Source organism: Pelmatolapia mariae, linkage group LG3_W (assembly GCF_036321145.2).
Source record: "Pelmatolapia mariae isolate MD_Pm_ZW linkage group LG3_W, Pm_UMD_F_2, whole genome shotgun sequence".
In the NCBI taxonomy this organism is placed as follows: domain Eukaryota; kingdom Metazoa; phylum Chordata; class Actinopteri; order Cichliformes; family Cichlidae; genus Pelmatolapia; species Pelmatolapia mariae.
This window is the reverse complement of record NC_086229.1, coordinates 85,881,514-85,906,798: the sequence shown is the minus strand read 5'-3', so window position 1 is coordinate 85,906,798 and position 25,285 is coordinate 85,881,514. Positions and strand designations below refer to the sequence as shown.

General features: G+C 42.5%; 2 protein-coding genes across 3 annotated transcripts; one reads left to right on the top strand and one right to left on the bottom strand.

Annotated features, from left to right (window-relative positions):
• Positions 1-432: 432 nt before the first annotated feature.
• On the bottom strand, positions 433-15,100 carry dok1b (docking protein 1b). 2 transcript variants are annotated; one of them, XM_063465414.1, is made up of 5 exons: positions 14,766-15,100; positions 4,963-5,283; positions 3,654-3,756; positions 3,377-3,549; positions 433-2,759 (listed from the first exon to the last, which is right to left on the bottom strand). In XM_063465414.1, the coding sequence occupies exons 1-5, from the start codon at positions 14,820-14,822 to the stop codon at positions 1,392-1,394; spliced, it is 2,022 nt and encodes a 673-aa protein (XP_063321484.1). In that variant the 5' UTR covers positions 14,823-15,100; the 3' UTR covers positions 433-1,391. The 2 variants fall into 2 exon arrangements, with proteins under 2 accessions (XP_063321484.1, XP_063321493.1); XM_063465423.1 differs by having other exon boundaries at positions 3,654-3,753.
• Positions 15,101-16,984: 1,884 nt separating this feature from the next.
• On the top strand, positions 16,985-19,583 carry nagk (N-acetylglucosamine kinase). Its single transcript, XM_063465400.1, has 10 exons — positions 16,985-17,040; positions 17,441-17,525; positions 17,718-17,816; positions 17,907-18,048; positions 18,297-18,407; positions 18,480-18,592; positions 18,673-18,760; positions 18,849-18,946; positions 19,030-19,108; positions 19,216-19,583. The coding sequence occupies exons 1-10, from the start codon at positions 17,012-17,014 to the stop codon at positions 19,416-19,418; spliced, it is 1,047 nt and encodes a 348-aa protein (XP_063321470.1). The 5' UTR covers positions 16,985-17,011; the 3' UTR covers positions 19,419-19,583.
• Positions 19,584-25,285: the final 5,702 nt, after the last annotated feature.

Below are 25,285 nucleotides of genomic sequence, written 5' to 3'. Positions count from 1 at the left end.
TCGTGTGCCCGCCGTCCTCTTACGGTATCTCTCAGGAGTTAAAATGCACAGCGTGTCAGACACAAACCAGCCACCGTTTTAAATGTCACCAGAGCAACCGGACAACAGAATTAAAGCAGAGATGGAGAAAGGAAGGAAGAAAGTAAGAAAGGACGTCTTTGTGCTTTTCTTACTTTTTTTTTTTTTCGAGGCTGGGCTTTAATGGTGTGATTAAGTGGCTGGAAACCAACAGAAACAACAAAAACAGAGCATGGCAGCAGGAGAGAAGCGGAGGATGAGGTCAGACTGCTTCGCTGTCCTGTTTTGGTCCAGAACAGAAAAGTCTTTTAAGCGTCTGATTGGCTCCTGGCAGGACAAGGAGAGCGGGGTGGTAATCGAGAAACTTGTTTAAAGAAGTGACTTTGAAGAAATCATTTAAATTTGTAGAGCCACTTTTATTATTAGTTATATTTACAGACAGCACAGCTTTTTTGGACACATACACACACATACTTATTACGCTGCAGAGGACTGATTAGTTTTATATTTAGTTTGTGAAAACACAGAAATATACAGGATTTTAACAAATATTAAACTTGTGCAGAAAGTTGTGATTTGATGGCCACGAGATTGTTTCATCGATTCTGAAGCAGTCTTAACAGTTCCACTTTTCAGGCTTCACTAAATCAGCTACTATTTTTTTTCCTTTTTTTTTTTTTAAAACAGCGGCTCTTCCAGTGCGACCACATCTCATATTAGTGTCCTGGCCTGAAAAAATTCATCTTCCCATTTTGGTGAGATTTGAGAGAATATATCAGCCCGGAAAACACAAACAGAAAATGACTGGTTCCTTTTGGCGCGTCCCTCGTCTCACTGTCAAACAATGACTCGTGTCCGTCACGCCGTCATGCATTTCAGAGAAACGGAGAAAGCAGCAGTGCAAAAAAACATGTTCTTCGGTCACTTCGCAGCCACAGCGGATGAGAAAAGAAGAGCCAAGCCACTCTCCCAGCGTCTTCAAGTCAAGCCCGTAAGCAGAGACTCTTGTTGGCACATCCATTCGGTTCCTTTATGTGTGCGTGTGTGTTCGTTCAAATGAAGTGGCTGGCTTTGACCACACTGTGGCTTGGGTACGCCAATTATGGGTTTGACCAGGCAAACACTCACTCTCTCTTTCTGGAACACACACAAGCGCAGGGTGGCCCTGCTATAGCTGCACAGCATGTTTCAAAAAATACAGCCATGTTGTGGTTTTCTCATGGCTGTGAGCTAATCCGCTGTCTCAAATCATTATTCCAGTCTGCCGCCGGAAGAAATGCGAAATGCACTCAGTCCTTTGGAAAAGCCCGCAGGCACTGACCAAGAATTTGTCTTTCAGCGTCATCTTACCTCTTTGAAAAAAGCGATTCGTGTCAAATATCTCCCAGGTTGTCATAAATGATATCGGGTGCTCTCAGCCGTGCTTGTTGGTGCTGGCTGTACCACATAGTAGTAGCTGGAGCCTTAGATTTTGATACTCTGCTGTATACCACTTTCCCCCTGTCTCCACTACCACCACCACCCCAAATGTTGTTGTTGTTGTTCACATTATTGGTGGGACCTCCATGTTTTCCAGGGGGCAGAGGAACCGGCTCCTTACGAGCGAAACCACCCCTGCCTGGCTTGGGAGCGGTAAGGGGCTTGGGGAACCGCGGCGTTGGAGGCTGTGGTGTGCCACGGCCCTGGCCAAACTGGGGAGGGGATTGTCTCTGAGGCTGCTTCCCCTCCTGTCCTGATGGGGTCACCGTCTCCTCTTGTCTCCTCTGGCTGTGAGGCTCCGCGTGAGCTTTGTCATAAAAAAGCATTCCTAAGCTAGCGGGTATGCTTCCTTTTGCACGACCCTCTGGTTCGTCATATATGTGCTCCTGGGAAGAGGCAGGAGGTGACGGAGCTCCTTCTGCGTTACCTCCTGGGGGTCGCCTGCTATTGTTCATCGCCCGTCCTCCCCCTCGTCCTTTCCCGACTCCCCCGTTCAGACTCAGTGCGTTCAGATCCATAGTGATCTGATCGTACACATGCGAGTAGAGATCTGGGTGCTTCCTGTGGTTACTGCCTGACGGGTGATCCCCTTGGACGCCCGCTCCCACGGAATCGTCGCCTACTGGTCGTTGGCGTGGAGTGGGCACTGGAGCGGTGGCTGTAGATGGGCTGCTGGTTTGGTTCTGACCCTTGATGCTGTCCACCGGGTCAGAATAGAGACAATCAGCGCTTTGCAGAGGTAAACGGACTGAATCAGCCGGTTCAGAATAAAGGCCTGTGCTTTCATCAGCTAAGCACACACCTTTGCCCACATGTCCTTTGGGAGACCGCGGAGGTGTCCCTGCACCTCCCAACACCCCCAACATCCCTGGAGGCTCTGGTAAACTCCTCCCTTTAAGTCCCGTTCCACCTCCTTGCACCCTTCCTCCGTCTCCTCCGTCTCTCTTTCCGAGCACGCCGTCAGCCGAGCCTGGTTTGCTCCCGCCCGAATCCCCGTCGGCCTCGCGACTGCTGCAGCTGCTGCTGTCGCCGCTTCCCGTCGCCATGCCGGCAGAAATGGCATTGCGGAGATGTTGAAGCGATGCTGGGCAGTCTGATTCAGAGTTCAAGGGGCTGCTGAGGCGACGCTCTTCAGCTAGAGCTTTCTGTGACTGGATCGCCTGGTCGACCAGTATGAAGATCTCGTTCCCTTGTTTGGTCTCAAAGGTGAAGGTGCCAGGGCCTGAGTCGCACCGTCGGCCCGCCTCGAATGAAAACATGACCTGGAAAAAGAAAAAAAAATGGTTAATTGGGTTTCATCAAAAATTTAGAGTTAAGTGTGTCTGTTACAGAAGGGATTGAACAAATTTCAAAATGAAACAGAAGCAACAGAAGCTAGTCGCACAAGTCCCAGCACTTCCTTTTTCCAGTGAACTTCGCTTCATTTTCAAGTTTTCTGATTAGATCTGAATAATAAATTTACTTTCAACTTTCTGCCTCAATTAGAATTTGGAAGTCATTATCTGTTTCCCTTGCACCAGCGATGGCATCGATACTTAAACATAAACATCATGAGTAGACAAAGTAAACAGCCTCTTTTAAAGGTCATCTGCTAATTTTAAGTCCTGATCTTGAGCTTTGAAGCATCTAAGTGACACAAAACAACCACAGTCGGACCCTAAATATATTTGTGACGCTGAGGCTCAAACCACATGTATACGCGCTGTCATTGTTTTCACTTCCTACGTATAATCAGTTGTGCAAATCGGGTTTAAACTAAGTACAACACACATCCTTTCCAAGTTTGTCAGAGATCAACATGTTTTGATGACGTGAGGAGATTTTAGCCATTTCTCTGTTGCTCTAGTTTTTCTGCCTATCAGAGACATATTTCACTCACCCTGTCCCTGCCGTATCTCCTCAGCAGCTTGTAGGGCCACACCAGAACATGCCTCTTGGTCTTTGGCTCCTTCAAGATCAAGACATCGCTTTCAGCTTTCAGCCAGTAGTTGCCCGCGAGCCCACAACGCTCTGAGGCCTCGGTCCGTTGAATGGTTACCCAGAACTCGTTCACTGCAACAAAATAAGAGCAATTTTTTTCATAAATCTTCTAGAAAATATCTGGCTGGATTAGATTAACCTCTAAGCCCAAAAGACGGGACTGCTTTGTGACTTACCCTCCTCTCTGGAGTAGTAGATGAGGTTCTCGGCCATCTGCAGGTCCTGGGGTCCTCCATTAGAGTCTACAGCACCGCTGGTACTGCTGCCACTTCCGCCCTGCTGGTTACATAAACACAAAGACAACCAGACACTGAATTAGGATAGTCACAGAATGTACACATAAACATATGTAAGCTATGTGTTGCACTCTGAATTTTGTCCCGTTTCCCTCTTATCAACCTCAACCGGTCACGGCAGATGGCCGCCCCTCCCTGCTCCGGTTCTGCCGAGGGTTTCTTCCTGTTAAAAGGGAGTTTTTTCTTCCTATTGTCGGCAATTGCTTGCTCATAGTGAGTTGTCTGACTGTCAGGTTTTTCACGTGTTATTGCAGGGTTTTTACCCAACAATGTAAAGCACCTTGAGGCGACTATTGTTGTGATTTGGAGCTATATAAATAAAACGGAATTTCATAAAAACACAGCAGACGTGGAGGCTTCTGAAGGACCAAGTAAAAAGAGTGAGAAGAGAAAAGAGTAAAGTGTTAGAGAGGCTGAGTGTGCAGTCTTCCTCCTGGAAACTCCCTCTGGCTTCCTTTCTGCAAATATCTGCTACGTTCATGTTTGTGTATATGTGTGTAGGCGCTCACATGGTGTAAGCTGCGGCCTACATAGACACTCCAAGGGCATGTGGGAAAATTTGGAAGACTCACACACAAACAAAAAGAAAAGTCCACATTGCAGTCGATACTGAATTGCACTAAATCCGCTTTTTCATTAAATTTGTGCAAATATTTGTCGTCACGTTTAGGCTTGTAGACTAGAGAGCAGAGAAGCTAGGTGCAAAGAAACATATTATAGATACAACAAGAGATAAAGACATTAAACAAAGACACACACAGGAAGCCTTAAAAAACACACACACATCCACCCTGGTATTAGTCACACACTGCAAACTCTGCTTCCTATAGCAAACCGAGCATCAGCCTACAGCGCTGAAAAATGAAGCCGGCGGAGAAGTGTGAAAATCTGCAACTTTCTAACGTCCACATGAGGCTGGTTACTAAAGTGAGTCGGTCCCCCATAGGCGCCCATGTTAAAATGACCAAGTTCATTTAAGACAAATGAAACGTTTGAGGCCTGCAACAAAAAGGTGTTGCAGGCTAGGTGACTTTAGCTGCTAGCTGTCTGCTAGGCTTCAAAGCCGCTTATAGGATTGACTGAGCTTTTGACTATAAAACCTGTATGGTTAGTCAAGTCCAGTATTTTATTTGTATATTACTTAGCACTAATTAGCAGGTTTACAAGTCTTCAAAAACTATAAAAATACCTGAAATGCAATGTCACACATGGTATCCATCCAATCCTTGGCAACAGTCTTTTCTGCTGAAAACACGTGCGTCTTATCGTTTGTTTCCACACAAAACGCTGCCATGTTGTCTTTGGGGCAGCTCTCTGTCAGTGCAGGCAGGATGGAAATGCACTCAGACAAGCGAATGATCTTCTTGTCCAGCTTCCTGGTCTTCTCATTGGACCCACCTACGGAGCCTCCGCCGCCTCCACCTCCACCACCAGGAGCGTCGAAGAACTCGAGGCGGGCGATGCCATTTTGGCTGGCAGGGTAGAGGACGAACCAGTTCTTCTTCCATTTCTGTGGAAGTAACGAGAAAAATCATTAAACATTATTGTAGCTAAAACTGAGAGAAGCGTTTTAGCACCTTTCACCTGACTGTTTATTTGCAGCGACAAAGAGGGAAGCTGCAGAGTACCCTCTGATAGAGTATGTCACAAAAAACTAACATAGTTGAAGGGTGTTTCTCCTGCCTTTTCTTTACTTTTTTAAATTTTCATTTACTGACGGTTATAAATGCTGACACAGATAGACTGGGAAATATCAGTCTAAAATACCGACCCACTAATAAATCAGGTCAGCCAAAGAGCTGATTAGGCTGCTGCACACTCTGACCATGCATTTCTTGCATTAGTTGTGAAGACCAAATCAGTAGTAACAGGAAACTTTGACAAATATTGCCATGTGGACAGAAGCATGACTCCAAATGCAAATTATCATCTCTGCAAAACGTGTGAGGAGGTTACACATTCTTAGGTTAGGTCATATTTCAAGTACAGGGTGTGTAATGTTTACTTTCTTCTGAACATTTCTGTCATAGTTTTTATTTTTTAAGTTTCACTGATATTGTTCACTTTACAGTACAAGTCTTTAGAAACACAAGTTTGTCTTCCATGTAGCGATCAGACAAGTAGGCTGAGTTTCAACTAAATCTGAAAGTTGCCTAAGTGGGTGGACAGGCTGAAAGGGTAGCAAAAAGGTGAATTTGAATTGAAACAAAAGATATGATTTACATTATCCCGTTAATGTCTGTCGAACGAGCTAAAAGCCATTTGTGTGTGGTTTGATCTGATAGCAGTAGAGGGGAACGCAAAATTGTCCACAAATGATTAAAAACTGATGAAGAGTAAAGTTAAGGTTCAGAAATTCTGAGTCAAAATGAGATTTCCAGGCTGTTCTGTTACTCTACTGCTCTGCTGTCTGAGGCTTAATGTAGGAGGCATGTGGTGATGACTCCAGTGCAGTTTAACTCAAATCTGTTGCACAAGCCATTGTTTCCTTTACATTCAATCAGCAGCAGCTGCAGACCTCAGCATTAGTCATCATTGCTCATACAGAAAAATTATCTTAAAAGCATTTACTCATCTTGAGTTTACACATAGATTAATTTAGTATATTAAAATAATTCTATGAGTTTTTGAGGTTTAACAGTTAGTTCATTTTAACCTAACTACTCCAGCTCTGACTGCATCTGTACATCACTTTAGGATAAAAATTAAATAAATATCTCATTGAGGATGTTTTGGGTTTACGTGCCTTCTGTGTAAAGAAATGTGCCTGCTTTATCTTTTATCTCCCAGGATAAAAAAATGACCCGGACAAAATTTGGCGACAGGTTTATCATTTCTACCCCGAGGCCAGCGGTGAGGAAGCAACAGCTAACAATGATCTCTTCCTCCACAAACAGGGACAGCAGCAAACAACGTGACACGCGATCCGACACTGAACAATGAGAAGCTCGGCAGGTGTAAAACAGCCCCGGCGTTCACTGCTGAAAATAGACATGAAGACATGTACGGCTGCATGTAGTCAATACAGTGTAGACTAAAGGTGTTTATCATGAAGCTGATAACACGATAAATCAAACTTATTTTATTTAGATAATTCCAAGCTTTTTACTCTTTAGTCATATGTGGACATTTCTCCTGAAAAAGTGCGTGTATGTGTTTTCCCCTTCAATCACTCAGCGAGGCCTGACAGTCAGACAGCTGAGTTTGTAACGGGAAGGTCAGGGGTTTTTAAAGTCCTTCGACCAGCAGGGAAAATCCAGCGAACAGAAGTAAATGAGAAATATGAATATTACAACGGCAGGAAAGGTTCTACTTCACTGATAAGAAGTGAAAACATTATTTAGTACATCAGAAAATTAAAGCCCAAAGAACCTGAATGCTGAGTGGAACAGCAGCCACAGCCCAGTGTGTGACCTTTGACATCGATTTAAAGGGTTAAAGCTTTAAAAAAAAAGCTTAACAAAAATACTTTATCACAGCACATTCATTTGTCATGTTGGGAGACACACAAGGGTTAAAACCATTTACAGTGGCTTCATGCCATTCAGCTGTCTTCCATAGAAGTGTGAGAGTGAGTCAACGGGAATTATAACAGGATGCAGAAGCTAAAGAGATTCAAAGGAATTCAGCCAGCTTCTATTTTACTTACACCTGCTTTTCCTACTGACACGTTAAAGACCTTTAAAGCTAAATCGCTATAGCTAGTTATTATTTATTGTTTCTCTTTCTAGTCTTCTCATATTCTGAGTGTCTTGACCAAGCAGCAAGTAGGAAAAACATAGTTTCCATTTGCCAAATATGTAATCAGCTCTATTCTGACAACAATTTAGCTTTATTTTGAACTTGTGTGCGTTAGTAAACAAAGAAAAGGATGTGTTGGCTTGGACATCTCCTAGCTATCCAAAACCTGCTAAAACAGTTGGTGTAGCTTTTGATATTGTCTTGAAATGAAACCAGTATAGTTTTACATGATATAAGTTTACGTTTATGTAGCATGCACACACTGAAACAAGCACAGACATGTCTGACACTAAGGGTAATAAAGGAGCTACTTTAACTAACTTCAACAAGAAAACTGCTTCAGCTGAAGGCGGAAACAACAAATTGAGGCAAAAAGTCACCATCAAGCACAAACAGGCTACAGAGGCATGCAAGGAGGAGATATAGAGCCAGCTGATGTGTAGGCCAAAGTAATTAACTCAACTGAGCATCGCTGGAGCGCTTGCTAGCTGCACTCTATACGACAGGAAAAGCAAACGATGGATGGAAATTCCTGATGTGGTCACAGTGAGGAAAAGGAAGACTTTAATCAGCAGGTTAAAAAACTCGACCCAAGATACTTTTATTTTACATTTGACTTCTGTTGTGTCACTACTGTTGCTCCCTAACACTGAAGCTTCTGTTACCTTGTTACAATAGATTCACGCTTTGAATTAGTTAGACAGCAGCTCAGACAAGCTGGATGCCGTCCTTCATTTGATTTTGCTGCCTGCAAGCTGGGAACATCAATAAAACACTGTTAAATATTATTTTTCTTTATCGTCAGAAACATTTTAGTAAATTCCATTGAAATATTGTTATTTTATTATATTGTTATAATTTTGACTCTATAGAGTACAGGCCAGCAGACTAGCCCAGCAGTCAGATTGATGTGAATCATGAAATACTTAAAAATGTTCATATTACAGCTATCATTTGCATGTCAGCTAAGAAATTTGCCAACTCCAGCTTGTGGATTCTTTGGGATTCATTGATTAGACTGTAACAGACAGTCTTTGGACGCTATACTTAAGGAAATGTAGTGGAAATGCTTGTTAGGACCAGTAAAAGCTCTCAAAACGGTAGGTGCTGCATCTAAATATTTGTATATAACATACCGGTGAAGTACACTTAACTGTAACTGACAAATAAAGGACTAATAGGATAAAGAAGAAGAAATAAAATAGAGCACCTCAAGTAAAATGAAGTACTTCCTAACTGTACCTCAGTAAATGCTCTGCCCATATTTACTGTCAACCATCGGTGTGCCGTACTGAATAAGCCCTAACAGCTTTTTCATTATCATCCAATGCATGAAAATAATCAACATGTGACTCAGTATGTAAAGGTGGAATTATGATATTTGCATGATGCTTCAGATACAGCTATAGCAACAGGGTTTGTGTATATCTACAACCTACAGGGTCCTTAGTTGGTCTTTCTGAGGTTTCCTGTTAAAGCTGAGCTGGATAACCTCTGAAGGCCTTGAGGTAAATGTGTTCATAATAAATGTCTTAATATCCCTGTCAAATGCAGCCATAAAAGAAGTCCCCGCATTAAATAAGACAGCTTTACCAAATTCCTTCACGCACACACACAGACACACACTGCAGCCTTTAAAATGAACTGCCAAAACAGACAGGAAATCTGTGGGATTGTCATTACTCAGGATTCTCTTTGCTTCCTTCATCTGAATCCTGGTCTGTGTCAGTGTATATATGTGTTCGCTTGTGTGTGTGGGTCTGTGTGAGAATGTCCAACTGTTTGCCGTGGACCCTACAAGCGAATGCACGCACACAGACCGCGATCAGCCCTTCTTACAATGTGATGTAATTCAGTGGTATACATGAAAAGGATGTGAGACTTTAAAGCATGTGCGGGTGTGCGACTGTGTGTGCGTGTGTATTATGTCTGTCTGTGAAACAGCTGCTCCATATAAGGCAACCGGCCGTTATCAGCCACTATTACACAGAGTGGAAATTATGCAAAAGAGATGTATTTGAGCGAAGGAGCGAAACTTCCTCAGTGATGTCCTGTCTGTTTGCAAGAGCTGGAAGAATCGAAGAGAAGCACATGGCCCATACTTATCTGCATGTCATGGGCCTTATCTAAAAACGTGTATCAATAAGACGCACTAAACTCGCAAGGTATCATTCCCCTTTACATTCACTGAAAAGATTTCCCCTTTTTTCAGCATTTTCATGACTGACTACCACTTTAGGGTAGTATAGGAAATATAATAATAATATAATTCTTCTTCTTTCCTTCAGGTAGCTGTGCACTGAACATAATGGTGGAAAAAAAATGAATTTTGTTTATATGCCACAGATTCCACTGTGTTTCCAGTAAGCATTTCATAACTTTGGGTTTCATTTGCTTGTCCTTCCAACTGTCATTACAATAAGTGTTTGCATACAGACAGATGCTTTCAGGCAGGTAGATATACATTTAACCAGTCTGTCGCTGCATGAACACGTGATGCTCTTTGTCTGTAATAAACCAGTGTAATAACCCACTTCACCATCCTCTTACTGGCCACAGACAGACCTCAGTGGCACATGCAGGGCCAGTGTGTGTGTGTGTGTTTCTTTAAGCATAAAAGTTTGTCTGTATCATGCCGTGTGTTGTTGGTAATATGCACTAAACAGAATCTGGTGGAAAACAGAGGGCTCTCTGTTTATGTGTCTCTTTATGTAAAAGGTAGACAAATGAGGAAGAAGTTTTATAAGAGAAAAGGAGATGGCCAACTGCTCTGACCACAGGTCTGCTGCCCTGACCTCAGTCCTCTGTGGTGTCTATAAACTCAAGCTTTTCTCAACTGTTTGCAGATTCTCTCGACCCAAAAACCAAACGTGAATCACAATGAGCTCAGATTTGAGTGAAACTAATGTGAGACAATAACATTTGAGCAAACCGCAATAACTGCCTGTTCAGTTCATTTACGCTTTCCGTTACTCGCTCCCAAACGATCTGCTGATTTGACACAAATTATATTTGCGCTACTACATGGTGAGGCTGGTACCATTGTGCACACATGGAAAAACAGCTATGTGTGGAGTGGAGATTTAAAGGGCGATAGTAATGTCTGTGAAATCAGGTAACACAGGTAAGAGGTCGCTCTTAGTGCCAACACGGTTTTCAACAATGACGTCGTCGCAAAATGTGGAAGTTGAGGTCTAAGTTTAGCCAAATCAACCAGCAGATCCAATAGTTAACAGGCACCCTGATTATCGATTAATCCTCAGAGAATTTTCATGATCATCATTTGGTCTGTAAATGTCAAGAAATATTAAAAAACATTACAAGAGGTTAAAAAGATCAAACAGGAAATCTAAAGATCCTGGAACCAGTGGATTTGTTGGAATTGCTGCATAAAAAAGGACTTATTATTAATAAATTTCTGGTCACCAGTTAACTCATCATTATCTTAGCACTAACTACCAGATAAAACAACAACTCTCAAATATATTCACTTTAAACCAACAAGTATTTCCTGGAAAGCTGGAAACATTGGATTTTTTGGTCTGTGGTTCAATCCTTCGCGTCAGCGATGACATGTTACTCAAGTTGCTCCTGACCAGTTTTCATGACAGCTCAACCATCACCAGCGTGTGCAAACATGTGAATGAGGTCCTTATTAAGACGCTGAATGTTCAGTTTTCTTTATCTGTTTCAGCGAGTGCGTGCAGCATGGGCTTTACATTAACAAATGACAAATTCTGCAAAATGTGAAGCCTTTCTGAAATCTACGTCTCGGAGGAAGTCTGTCAAATATGATAAATCATTTCCAGCCGCAAGAGTACCGAATTTCTGATGCGCAGAGTCAGAATGTTAGACTCTTAGTAAACGCTAGCTTGAACGGGCCAAATGTGTGCCACATTTGTGCGTGCCTAAATGTTCATACGGTAAACTGTTTAGCTTACTTTTATTACAAAATTAAAAAGCTTTACTGTAATATCGTAGTCTATGACAAAGTTCATTTTTATGGTAGTTTTAGTCAACAGAAAAAGGGTAGTTCTGTTTTCAAGTATTTGTATTTTTAGGGGTGGTAACAATTCTGAAAACGTCACTGTGCTGTATCACGATACCTGTATAGAAGTATTAATGCTTACTGAAGCATGATAACCTGTTGACTAAAGGCGGCAAAGGGGGAAAAGTGCACCGGAAATAAATCAGTATAATGACGTTGAGTTTTTCTCTGTGTTCTAACCGAGCGATCGGGAGAGTGACAAAAGATTTTAGTTTGGGGTTTTTTATGCCAAGATATGAACCAAACTCACTGAAGAACTGTTGTGCCTGTAGATATTGAATGGGAACGAGGACTTGATAAGAACAGTAAATGATAAGCACAATGACCCCACCCCAACATTATAATGTACGCAAAGAAATTGCTCCCACTGTCTTCCAGTGTAAAGTGCAGTAAATGTTTTGTAAATTTCTCTAAAATTTACAGAACTAACACTTTAAAATACTCACAGTTACAGAGTTCGGTCCAAACATATCAGGTATTTGTAAAAACAGGAGGACATGAAAGTAAATCATTATGCAAAGAGGGGAAAATATCAAATCTAATGCATAGATGGGGATTTTCAATACTGCCAGCATGATCCTTTGTACTATTCTTGCAGACTATTCAAGGAAAACTGCACACTTTCCTCTATGCTACTTCCACAAACTACAAATGATTTGTTGTTTCTTTTCCGAGAAATGTGATGTAGCTACTGAGGTGCTACCTGCAAATACAGACAATCTGACACACAAACCCATTAATCCACTGCGAGGACCTTCAGACATGAATCACTGTTGGATAAATGTAGCGGCCTCCGGGCACGTAATTCCACTTCATTCTGACACACCCCGTCTGTTCAAGTGGCAGCTAGCTCCTGGCTTTAGAGCTGCACCGTCATGCCCACACCTGCACTCTTTAAACTCAAAGCTTTGTGCAGCTCCAGCATGAAAGTGGACTGCAATCTGCAGGTCCAAGATTTATAAATCCAAATATTTATCTCAAACATGGTTTTCCAATAAACCATATTTACAGTGTACATAAAGGTGCCAGGTGCATCACTCCAAATATTTGCCCTGTTTTACACCTCTGCATTGCTCAAATGTGCTTCTGATTGGTTAAAACGGAGCAATATGTCATATTATTGCTCCTATGAATACCGCTGTAACACAGAGAGGCATCAAAGGAAAAGTAGAAATATTTGTCTTGTGGGTAAGTTACAGAAGGATGATGCGCATTCTGGTTAGCTTGCGGATGTGGGCTACTTCTGGTAAAGACTTGGCACTGATGATAAAATGAATGAATACCAAACAAAAATCATCGTGTGACCTATTTTGTTTCAACCAGATCAGCAAATGGGGCGCAGGGCCACCCGAGTGCCATCACAGCATCTACAACACTAGTCAAATAAAAGTGCCCACAGTGGGCCAGATCTGCAGAGTTTTCTCTAATTAAATTTTACCCATCACAAGGAGCCAGCCTGTGGAAGCAGCTGTCCTCTGTGAAGACGTTTTTTTCTGAAGTTGACAGAAAAAACCCCTCAGATGATAATAGGAGCTATCAGCATCTTTCAGCTTCAAACAAAATTGTTTTTTTGTTTGTTTCAATCCTTTATCTCTAGCAGGTATTTACCATATGGGACAAAAACATTAACAAGTTAATTTAATCAGTGAAATAAACAGCTGATTAGAAAATAGCTAAATATAAAATGCGGTCTACTGTCTACTTCATGTTCGACAAGAAGAACAGAGTGAAACAGAAACTTGGGTTGGACGCTGCCACTTCACTCTTAAGTCACATTTTCCGACCATACACGTGGGAACGTCCTACCCTGTCCACTGACAGCTCGAACGATTGCATAATTCACCCACCAAACCTCGCACTAGTTTCAACACTTTCAGATCAGCCAGCATTTTGCTTCCTGTTCTATTCTGCTCAATTTTGATACATTCTTTATACCCTTCAGGGTACTTCTGGTCTTCGGTCCTCGACACAGTAAAAGACAACGCCTCACTTTCGAAAATGGAAAGATTTAGGTCTGATCACGCTCTATTGAAAACACCCTATAAAAGGCATTGAAACTATGTTTTGGGCGTATGAATATGAATTGTGAAGTGTTGATTCCAGGGCAGGAAATGGAGCCAGAATGTTTTGTTGGTCCATGTCATATGACCACAGAGAGACGGAGAGACAAAGACCCTCTTACAAATCTTAAAGAGTAACCCAGCTCCTATGCAGTGGTGCTCTGAGGCCGAGCGCTGACACCAGCATGCACACAAACACACACAGGTAGCTGTGCTGGTTGTGTGTGGCTGCGAGATGACACAAAGTCTGCATGCTGACAGCGAGTTTAAATGGTGTAAACAGCAAGTACAGACAGCTGAGCTGAAGTGAAAGTAAAGACTGCCATCTTTGTAGAAAATAGATTTGGTTTCCGACTCTACTTTAATGATTTAACACATTTTTATCATGAGTTGTTGTGGAAAGTCACGTAAAGCTTGTCACTAACACGCACACACACACACAAAACCAAACTTCCCTTCCTGACAGTACTTGGGGAGCTTGAGTTCACTTTAGTTTCATGTGTTCTTGCATTTAGCCCAGATATGAATTTGCATGCACACTGATGCACATCACCTTTACTCTAAACCACCACACCAAAAAAAAGGCCAGATCACTGAAGGCACAGCCACTGACTTCCTCCTTCTGCAGGTACAGTAGCATTATCTTTGAAGCCACTGGCCTGTAATTGCACCAGTGCTCTGTTTACTTGCCACGAGGTACAAAAAACCCCTCTGTCTGGTGGAAGTACAAAGTTAACATCACTTAGTTGTGATTTTTTAAAAATCAAAATATGACAACATAGTGCTGTCACGAGCAGTTTTAGTGCCTCTTTCTTCCCCTAACAGGCTTTATTTGCTTCTCAATAATGAGCAGCAGCTATCCACAAAACTGGCTGAGTATAGAGTGGAGTTTGTGTGGTTGCACAGATCTCTCATTATTTTTAGTGACCCTGAATAGATTACATGGAATATTATCTGCTGAGATAAGAGAGAGAAGTTATGGCTTGTTTATTACAGGCTCTTATTAAAGCACCACCACTTCGTTTCATTTGCCTGTAATATAACACTGGCTGTGGCTACACGCACTTCCTTTATTTCTGTGGAGGCAACATTTTATCAATAAAAACAGCGTTTTTTCTTTTCTTTTCTATTCCTGGGTCTTACCTTTCCAAACTTTTGGTGTTGCACATAAAGCTGTCCCTCCTTAACGTGGGTGTCCATGCCCCCCCAAAACGCTAAAGCCCGCCGTCCTCCACAAAGATGAAACTGGACTTGAACTTGACAGAAGAAAATCACCTTTTTTTTCTTCTTTCACCGCCTCAACAACTTCTCTCTTCTCTCACTTCCGCTCCACAGCCCTTAAACCGTGTTTATCGCGACGCTCGCGCGCAGGTAACAGTATCATGGTGATATTAGAAGAAGAAAAAGTTCCAAACTGTCACCGAGAAGTCCTCACAAACTTAAACAATGTCCAAATGTTGTCGGCTGCTTTGACTATCTGTCGCTTCTCACTCCTCCTGCAGAGATGGACCAATGAAAAGCCGCGCTTATACGACAACGCGTCACTTCCGGGTATCGGTTTCACAATAAAAGCGCTGAATAATGTCTTTTGACTTCATGCGTATGGTTGCAAAAACCACAAGAGAAGTTTGCTGTAGTTGTGTGTAGCTTCTCCAGCGGGTGGAAAAGGTTCCAAAGATATTTCGATAATTAAATATAGACAATTTCTGTTGGTGGTGGGGGGGATTTTTTGTATATATTTTTTTGTATTTGTTTGTTTTTGCACTTAAAAGTGTGAAAATTGTTTGAGAACAGCCTGCTGAACCCAGTTGTGTCCTTATCAGCTCCCCCCCCCCCCCCCACCGCAGTGCATGAGATATTTGTTGAATACTTAATTAGAAGTGTAAATGATTATTGTTTTGAAATTAAAACTGTTTTATTTTAGTATACACATGGCAAAGTAAAACAAACGAGCTGAACTCATATGACAATAAGCTTTACTGAAAATCTTGCTGTCATATCAGTTCACAATGTGCTTTATGTTGATGGTGAATTTGAAACCGCCGAGTCTCCGGAATGGGGAAATGTTTATTCTAGGATCCTCTAAAAGTGATATCCAGCAGCCCCCTAGAATATCTGTAGTCAGGAAATTTCACTTCTCAATTTAACAGCTTTCTCTGTAAAGTCGATTATTGTGAACATGGAAGATCAACATTACCCATGAAGAATCATTATTCATGGAAGTGTGAAAAAACACGGGGAATATTTATACGTGCTTTCTTACTTGGGGGAAAAAATGAGTTTTACTGTTAAACTGAGTTTTTTCGCCCGTAGCGCACGTTTATTTTGAAATAATAAGTAACAACCGGTACTGTATTAAATGCGTTATACTTATCGCAGTTCACTCCCTTCATCTGAAGGAGTGAGCAGCGCGTGGTGCGTGCACCGAGCCGCTCCTCTCCTTCCCTCCTCCCACCTCCTCAACCTTGTGTAACATGTGTGAAAGAAAGCTTTAGTGGCTCATTAAAAATATGATGAACTCATATGGTGAGATGAGTAGTTTGGGATGAGTATTTTTGGCAATTACACAAATTCAGGCTTTGGTTCAAAACTAAATCACATAAAAAGATAATAAATACATTTACAAGCGACTGTTACTGTTCATTTCAAACCACCCAGCTTTCTGAGAGCTCAAGATTAGCACTTAAAAATACTTAAATTACATAAACATCATAGGAATTGTGAGTGATGCAGGCTATGCTGGCAGGAGAAGCTGGCCCCCAAAATTAATGCTTTGCAGATGCCTCCTGCTGGCTTACAGCGCCCCAGTTTTCAGCCAAATGGCGCTAAATCTCTCAATCGTGATGTTTAAACCATGACTCAGACGCAAAATGGGTTTTTTGCTGGCTCGTGTTCCTTCACAGGTCAAAAAAAAACCTGTACTCCTGCATTACATCTTATTATTTAAACTTTAGCAGACTGCCTCACATCCTGGCGGAGTGCATATTTTCTTTATGCACTCATTACAGAGGCATGATGCCACTATCAGGCCAATGCAGCTTCTCTCTAATAGTACCGTCCTGTAAGTTATTGCAAGATGCAAACACTCGTGTGTAACTGTTAAAGGGAGATAAGAGCTGTTGCTAAATGTTATTTTTAACGTCTCTGTAGTGAATCTAATTGTAGCGTACATCACGTGTTTGTTCGTTTTCTACCTGATATTGTTTTCTCATCTGTCTCCTTGAAGGCCCCTGGTTTGTTTCATGATTGTAGCCTGCTGCTGAATTTCTCAAATAGAAAGACATTGCTGCCATCTACTGGTCATTAGTCATAATTACAGGTTGGAGGGCGTTCACCCTCTGCTCTCGCGATATCTGCGCAGTTGCCCGGACCAAAACAGGAATTGAGACATGGAGCGAGTGTTCGGCGGAGTTGAGGGGTGAGAATCAATTAAAATAAGCAGCAAAACTCTTCCAAGTTTATTGTGATGAAGTGTCACGTAAGGCTTGTGTGTATTACAGGCATTTATTCAAGTTTTTAGGTCATTTAGAAAGTGAAGTTTTCCTACCGGCTGTGCGCGTGTATGTGTGTCTCGTGATCACTTCTCCTCTTTTGTGGGCTGTTTCTGTCAGTTAAAATGTCATCATTTAGTTTTTTAAAAAGTATGCTATAAATACGTATTTGTCTAAATGAGGGTTGTGGAGCCTTTTTTTTGTGCATCTATTTAAATTGTGTGTGTGTTTCTCTCAGGGAAGATGCATACAATGGTCTTGTATAGTGATGTCTAGTTGCTTTGGTGGTTAGCAGCTTCGTTCGTGTATTTGTCACTTCCTTTCTAGGGGAGGAACGCACTCCAAAGCAGTGTTGTTGTCAGGGGATGGGAAGGTGTTGGCAGAGACGGCGGGACCATCCACCAACCACTGGGTGAGCGGAAGTGCTGATGGAGGCAGGTGGAGAAATTTGGAAAGGGGAAAGAGGGGGCAGATGGTGGCCGGATGAGGGGTTTGCACATTAAATAGACTGTCTTTATAGTTGTCTTATGAGTGAATACATTGTTACATTGTGTTATACTGTAGCAAGTTCCATTTATTTTACAACACTTTTTGTCTCTCACAGCTGGTCGGCGTGGACAAATGTATCTCAACCATCGACGACATGGTCCAAAGAGCCAAGGTCGAGGCGGGGCTGGATCCAGGCACGCCGTTATACTCGCTGGTCAGTCGAGCTGTGTGCCGGTGCAGGTTGCTGATGGCTGATTGAAATAATGTGAGCCCTAACATCTGATTTGTGTGTGTTCGTACGCAGGGCATGTCTCTGAGCGGAGGCGAGCAGAAGGATGCCATCGACAGACTCATCGCTCTCATGAAGGAGCGGTTCCCCAGCCTCAGCGAACGTTACTTCATCACCACAGACGCCATCGGTGCCATGGCCACGGCCAGCAATCGCGGTAAGCTGCCATTTTCTGTTCTCTCTTCATACAGCAGCCAGTCCTCAGCAGGAAGACAGAGCTGCCCCAACCATAAATGTGTTCATGTAACACTTAACACTCTTAGCCTAAAATGTTACAGCAGGTCGCAGTTTAATACTTTACTGTTTCAGGTGTGGCTTTATGTATCATCTTTATTGTCTGACCCTGAGCTTTATGGCTTGATGGTATCAGCATATCAGCGTTATCATCAAGATCTTTGTCTTCAGGGGGCATAGTCCTGATATCAGGGACCGGATCAAACTGCAAACTAGTCAATCCTGATGGCTCGCAGATCGGCTGTGGGGGCTGGGGTCACATGATGGGCGATGAGGGATCAGGTAACCATGTCGGAATATGTGAATTATTCATATCTTTATAGATCAGACTGAGCTATCTGTCCATCTTCCCAGCCTTCTGGATAGCTCACCTGGCTGTGAAGACGGTGTTCGACGCCAAAGACAACCTGGTCGCTCCTCCTCACGACACCACGCATGTTAGAAAAGCCATGGAGGAGTACTTCCAGGTCAGAGTCCCAAAAGTTCGGAGAGATGTGTTGATATACACAGCGATACCGTCTAATGGGTAAAACTCTGTTTATCGTAGGTGTCAGATCTGATGGGCATGCTGCCACATCTCTACAGAAACTTCCAGAAGTCTCATTTTGCAGGGTTCTGCAAGAAGTTGGCTGAAGGTAGGAGGGTATAACTTCCTGGTCTGCTTTGAAATGTGAAAGATTAAGCGGTACGGTAAAAGTCAGACTTTGTGTATGTGTGTTAAAGGTGCCGAGGCGGGGGACGCTCTCTGTCGGCATGTGTTTGCTCAAGCTGGACGAGTCCTGGCAAAACATGTAGAAGCAGTCTTACCTGCAGTGCAGGAGGTAACACACCCACACAGTCACGTGCTGTCACCTGTTTGTGATCACGTTTCTCTGAACCGCGTCTTCTTTTATTTTCCTGACAGCCACTATTGAGCGGCGACCTCGGCCTGCCAATCCTGTGTGTGGGCTCGGTGTGGAAGAGCTGGGAGCTCCTGAAGCCAGGTCAGTGTCTCCTTGGACCCACATCATGAAAGCCTTCAACTTATCCACTTCCTCTGCCTGGGTAGCTTCTATCCTGAAGAAGTCTGAGATTCTCCGTCTCTCCCCAGGTTTCACTGAAGTCTTGGATAAACTGGCATCATCTGACAAGCACAAGGGTCATTTCCGCAGCTACAGCCTTCTGATTTTGCAGCGGTCCTCGGCGCTCGGTGGCGCCGGCCTCGGAGCTCAGCATTCAGGTGCTACCATAGCCATGGATTATGCCGCCAATGCCAAAGTCTTCTATCAACACACCTTCAGCAGCAGCGCATGAGAATGCGTTGTGGGAAGACTTGCCAGCCAGTTTTTTAATTTTTAACGTGATTGTTTTGCACTTGATTTTGACACTAAAGAGTCAGATCTCAGTATGCTTATGTTACTTTTATCGTACTGTGTAAAGACTTTTTAATGCTCATTTGCATTTGTGATTTATAATAAAAATGAGGTTGAATTTATAGAAGATCTTTGCATTGTTGTGGATCATTTTAGACTGATTGATGTGGGCTTTCCTTCATTGTGTTTACCTAAATTTCATCTAGTTTAGTGTCACATTTAGAACACTGAGACGGGTCACACTTAGAGGCAAACAACCACACTCACATTCTCACCTACAGCCAATCTAGCATCAACCAACAGCCGAACGGTGTCTTTGGAAGAGAATCTGACTACCAAAGAGAACCCATGCAGACACTGGGAGACCATGCAAGCTCCACAGAGAGGCCTCTGCATTTTGATGCCAGTGTGTAATTTGAAACTGTTGTTATAAACCCACAACTGAAACTACCACAATGAAAGTGGAACAGGCCAACAAATAACAAACATTTTTCGAGGCCAGACCTACAGTTAGGTACATCCTGATTTTTTTTTTTTTTTTTAAAAAGCACATTGGCAAGCTCAGCAGTATTAAAAAACACAGACACTGAAGGCAGCAGGGGTGGAAGAGTTCCTGCTTGTGACAGTGCAGATGCAAAACAGCAACCCAGAAGATTTTTTTAATATAAAGGTGGAGCAGTCCACTTTTTAGGGAGCCACAGATTTGATCACCTTAACCAGCTCCAGCTGCATTTCAACTCCTGAGGACAAATATGTAGCAATAGAAGAAGAAACGTTTAAAAAAAAGTACCTAAAACATGACAGTAAGTATTACAAAAATAATAATTTCTTACAGTCACATACATTCACGTTTGAGCCCCTGAAGCAGGGAGCTGTTTGTACCAATTGGCTGTAATTCCACAGTAGAATTCAGTGGAATAAACAAATTCAATTAAAAACATTTTGCTGGCTTTCACTCAGAGACACACTGGACGGTCTTTAGTCTTCAGTTTGGCTTTAATACAGTGACGAAGCACTAAGATTACTCGAGGAGGAACCAAAAAAACCATCAAGCATGCCTACATCAGAGCACCGGAAGGTAAATATGTAGCTTGATGGGGAGTTGGAGTGCAGCAGCAACATGTTGTCGTTCAACTGAAATTCACAGGTTTAAAAAGTCAAACAGAAAAGGAGAATTAGACTAAAACTTTTATTTCAACTTGAAATAAGATCTGATTTTAGTTGTCTAACAGTGGGAAACAACCGACAAACAAATGGTTATTTTTCTTTTAAATAATGTGGCAAGACCCCACCAAGGCTTCTGCTTTGTCCTTGTTTTTTAATTCATAACACTGAGAAACGCGTATTGAAATCCTCACTTGCAGCCCTGTTATTTGGCCACCAGGGGGCAGCACAAACAAGCTGTGAAAACAAAACAAGCTGGCATAAGGTCTATGAGATATATAAGCGCAACTACAATTATTATCTTTATCTTTTGGCGAATTTGGAGTGTTGCATCCAGAGTTATGATTTAAAACAAACAATAAAAATTAGCATCTACCTACATTAGTGCATCAGTGGTTATCAGTGCAATACTATAAAAATACTACACATCAGTTCTAGTGATGAGGTGATTTAATACTTTTAACACCTGGAGGTCATCAAGTTCAGGACATCATGGTTATAGAGTATTTAAGTGTGTAACAAAGTAAATATGAAGCGTGTATACTGTGGCTGAACAAGCTCTTGTTTCTGTCAGGATGTCAGGTTTGCTCGCATTATACACTCAGACTGACCATCACAACAAGCTAAACTCCTGTTTAAACCCCCAAAATGCCTGTTTGTGTTTTGTTTTTTGTTTTTTTTCCCCTGACCAGACTCATGGTTTCAACAGTGCAGAGAGATTTCTCACCACTTACAAGAAGGACTATGGACCCGTCAGGGAGCGCTACCCACATCTGAACTCCAGAGATGAGGTGAGCGAGCTCCTTCACTACAGGTTGGATGAATTTGTGCAAGTATGAACACACGACAGGTCCATTTTCTTTTGTTTGTTGTTTTGAAAGAATAACCTTGAAGCCACGTGAGCCGGCTGTTGGTTTTAAAACTCCTTCCATTAGCAGTAGCACCACCACAGGCCCTCACATGCTGTGCTTTGTCCCCCAGCCTCCTCCTTCTTCTGCCTTCATGTCTTCATTTGGCATCCTCACACCTTCCATTTCCGTGGCAAATCAGGGTGTTGGCTCCGCCCTGGCGGTACACTGGACGCAGGGTGCAGGAGTTGCCAGGGGGACTGAGGTCTTCCTTGGTCAAGAGGATGAAAGTCAGCAGCGCCGTGTTTGTGATGGATGTGGTGGAAAAGGTAAGGACTGTTTGTGTGTTTCTCTCTGAAGCAGACATGCATACTCAACATGTAGCCGGCAGGTGAAGAGACACTCAGCTTTCTTCTGTTGACAGCAAACATGTTGCAGCAGCAGGAGGCAAACAATACCAAGACTGAGATTGTCTACAAAGGAGGTTAGATTGCTTCTTTTTTGTTGTTGTTTGATTTGATTCATGTGGTGTTTGTGTGCTTGAGCTCCAGGTAACAAACCCGTCAAACCAAAGCCTTTGTTGTTCTGGTTTCTAAAATAGCCCACATGTTCGTGTTTCGTAGAGTTTTCAAACTGCAGCCGAATCCGTGGCTGAATGTAGTGAAACCCACTTTTCTCTGTTTGTGCACGTTCAGGTGTGGTTGTGCTGTCTTCCACCGATGGTCCATCCAGCTGTAATGATTTTCTAAGAAATTTACTGAGAGAAAGCGGACTGCAGCACCTGCTCAGCCCTCCTCAAGGCTGGTCTGCTGTTGACACAAACAAAGGTAGAACAGCTTCCCCTAAAACCCATAAACTTGTGCTATTATTGTTACAATTTTAATGATTTTTATGACCACAAATCAGGGATGTGAAACTCACATACATCTTACCTTGATCTTATGTGTGCCAGGCCAGTAAAACTGCGCTTTGTGTCAGTGTACAGAAGCTTAACTACACATTTAATCCTTGAGGTTTTGATATAAGTAAAGAAGTGCAATTTCAACTTCATGCCCCCGTTTTTCTAAGTGATAGAGAATTTCTTCTGTAGCAAATGAAAGACATTTGTAACCACGACTTTTTAGGCTCAAATTGTAACTATTAAATGTGCAAAATTACAGAAATCTTTTACTGTATCTGTAATAGATACAGTTAAAAGTCCAAAACTTATGTTCTCCTCTACATTTTCCAAAGCCATCCAGTGGGCCGAACTGGAGTATTTGCCGGCCCGATTCAGGCTCCCGTGCCTTATAGTTAAGTCATTTAATATAGACCATGGGCTAGATGCTTTTAGGAAAGCTTGTGAGTATAACCCACTTAGTTTGTGGGCTTAAGTGGACAAGCGAAATTCAATTTACAAAAAATTAATTTTTAATTTCTTTTTAATTAGTAATTTAAAAAGAACCTATTAGGCTATTTTCCATCACCACTACTTAGTGTTCAAAATGATCATTCTTTATGCTACGATGGGCTTGATGTAAGCTCTCAGTTCATCTACTGTGTGAAACAGGAAGGTTTATCTCCCTTCACCCTCTCTTTTAGCCAGCTTTCTTCTAATTGGCTGCCCCTCCCAAACAGGTCATTTGGCTGAGACGACCAAATCAGGGCTATATGACACCATGCACACCCAAGGGTTAAAAAAAACCTGTTTAAAATAGTATTTTAAACCAGTCTAAAACCAGAGATTTACATATATGCTATTATAGTTAGACTGTTAAATGATATATATGCAGACAATAAGACAAAATCTAAGTACATTGTTGTTATTGTTGTTGAGTCATGGTGTGAAATATAGTCTCTAAATTGCAGAGGAAGCTGTATTTGAATGAATGTGCTTTGAAACTTCCCATTTAGATGACCAACACTCGGATAAGAGTGCCTTCTTGTGGGGTTTGAGCGCCTCCTCCCTCCAGAACCCTTTAGCTCAGGGCAGCCGGTGAGGCACAGACACAAATTCCACCTTTTCATCGTGTCCTCTCACGCTCTCTGTGCTATTTTCAGACACTTTCTCCCCTTTCTTCTTACTCCCAGCTGTGGAAGGGGACCTGAGTGCTTTGAGCTGAAAACCATCTGTCAGAGCAGCGCCCTGCCTCAGGCCCACGTACAGCCAGCAACTTACTGCACAGAGACTAGGAGGAAGCTGCCGCAAACAGAGTACCAGTTCAACTATGGCCCTAAGATACAGAGTGGCCAAAGGAAGCTCTGTGTGAGTAGCCTGACACTTGCAGGCTTTTGCCATGTGCTTAGTCTGTTTATGTTCTCATGTATGTCCCTTTATCTTGTGTATTTCCACCTAGACTCAGCAGGATGCCTTCTCCGATCGCCCACCTTGTCACTGGTCCTCAGTCTGAATCTTGACTCAATACAGATCATTCAGAAAAAAAGTTGTATTTTTTGTATTTTGATTTAGACTTAAATTGCAGCATGTTAGTATGAAATGTTTTAGAGCTGCTTTGTCCAAACACCTCCGCAGAAAAGTGAGATAGCGGTCAAGGCTTTTGTGCGTGAGTCTCGGTTATCTCGCCGAGGACACAAAAGCTGACAGCGAGTCACAACGTAGCAGTAAACCATCTGCTGGCAGGAAGACGGTAAGCTGTGAACTTGCTGGCATCCTCGTGCTGGGCAGAGGCTTAAGTGTTCACACAGCTGTGGTGGATGATTTGCTTAGTTTTTGGGGTTTTTTTTAAGCTAAATAAATGTTAAAAAATGCCACAAAAATTCGAACCATCATTCCACACGCTAACTTCAGTGTCTCTACTGAGATTAATAAGATTTAATGATTCTGATTGGAGCTCCTGGGGTTCCTAAGGCAACCATTCCCAAACTGAAAGAAACCTGAAAACCTGTGGCCCACCTGTAGAGCCGGAAGGCTGCTCAGCATATCACAAAATATTAAAAATCACAGTAATATCATTTCATGAGCAAATTATTGTACCAATATTGTATTGTGGGGTGTCTGGTGATTCCCATCTCTACTGTGTGAGCATGTAAAAATGGACAGTTGTGAAGAAAATAGCGCCTTTCACTGGTCGCACTTTATTAAAGCAGAGGGGCTTCAGGTGGTCTGGAGAGGAGGATTTGTTAGGTTAGGTTAGGTGAAGTGCAAAACTAGCTGCACAGTCCAATTAAACTCTTTTTCATTCTTATGATCCATACTCATAGTGCTGCACACAGTAGTGTCCCTGTGCAATGACCTTGGTTCCACCTGGGTGCTGTATGTAGAGGGTGTGGTGACTTCAGGGGCCATATATCTCTGCTCCTTCATATCAGCACACAAATCGAGGGATTTGCAGTCTTTGGCGTTCACATTCATGGATTTCAGGCTCCTCTAGTCTGTTAACATATCGATCGTCTTCCTTTTGTTCCTGTTTCGCTTTGGAAATGAGCACCGACACAGTCATGAGCTCATTTTCAGGATAGTCACCAAAAACCAATCCTTCATCTCTTTTTCTGCAGACATAATCCTGATGTCACTCCTCCAGTCTGCTTTCAGATCCACACTGTGAGCTTTAGTTGAATTAACCCTTTATTCAAAGATTAAATGTAGCACCATCCTATGCCTCTATATTTTTATTTACTTGGATATCACTGTTCTGTGCTGTTCTTTAGTTGCAAACCTGCCTAACGCCTGCAGGGGTCGGAGTGATTTGAGCCGGTTTTGCCCACCAAAGGTCAGCATCAAGCATTCTCCACGTCCTCATGTTTATAAGTGAAAGGTTATCTCCGGGTGATCTCAGTCAGTCTGCTTTAAGGGCAG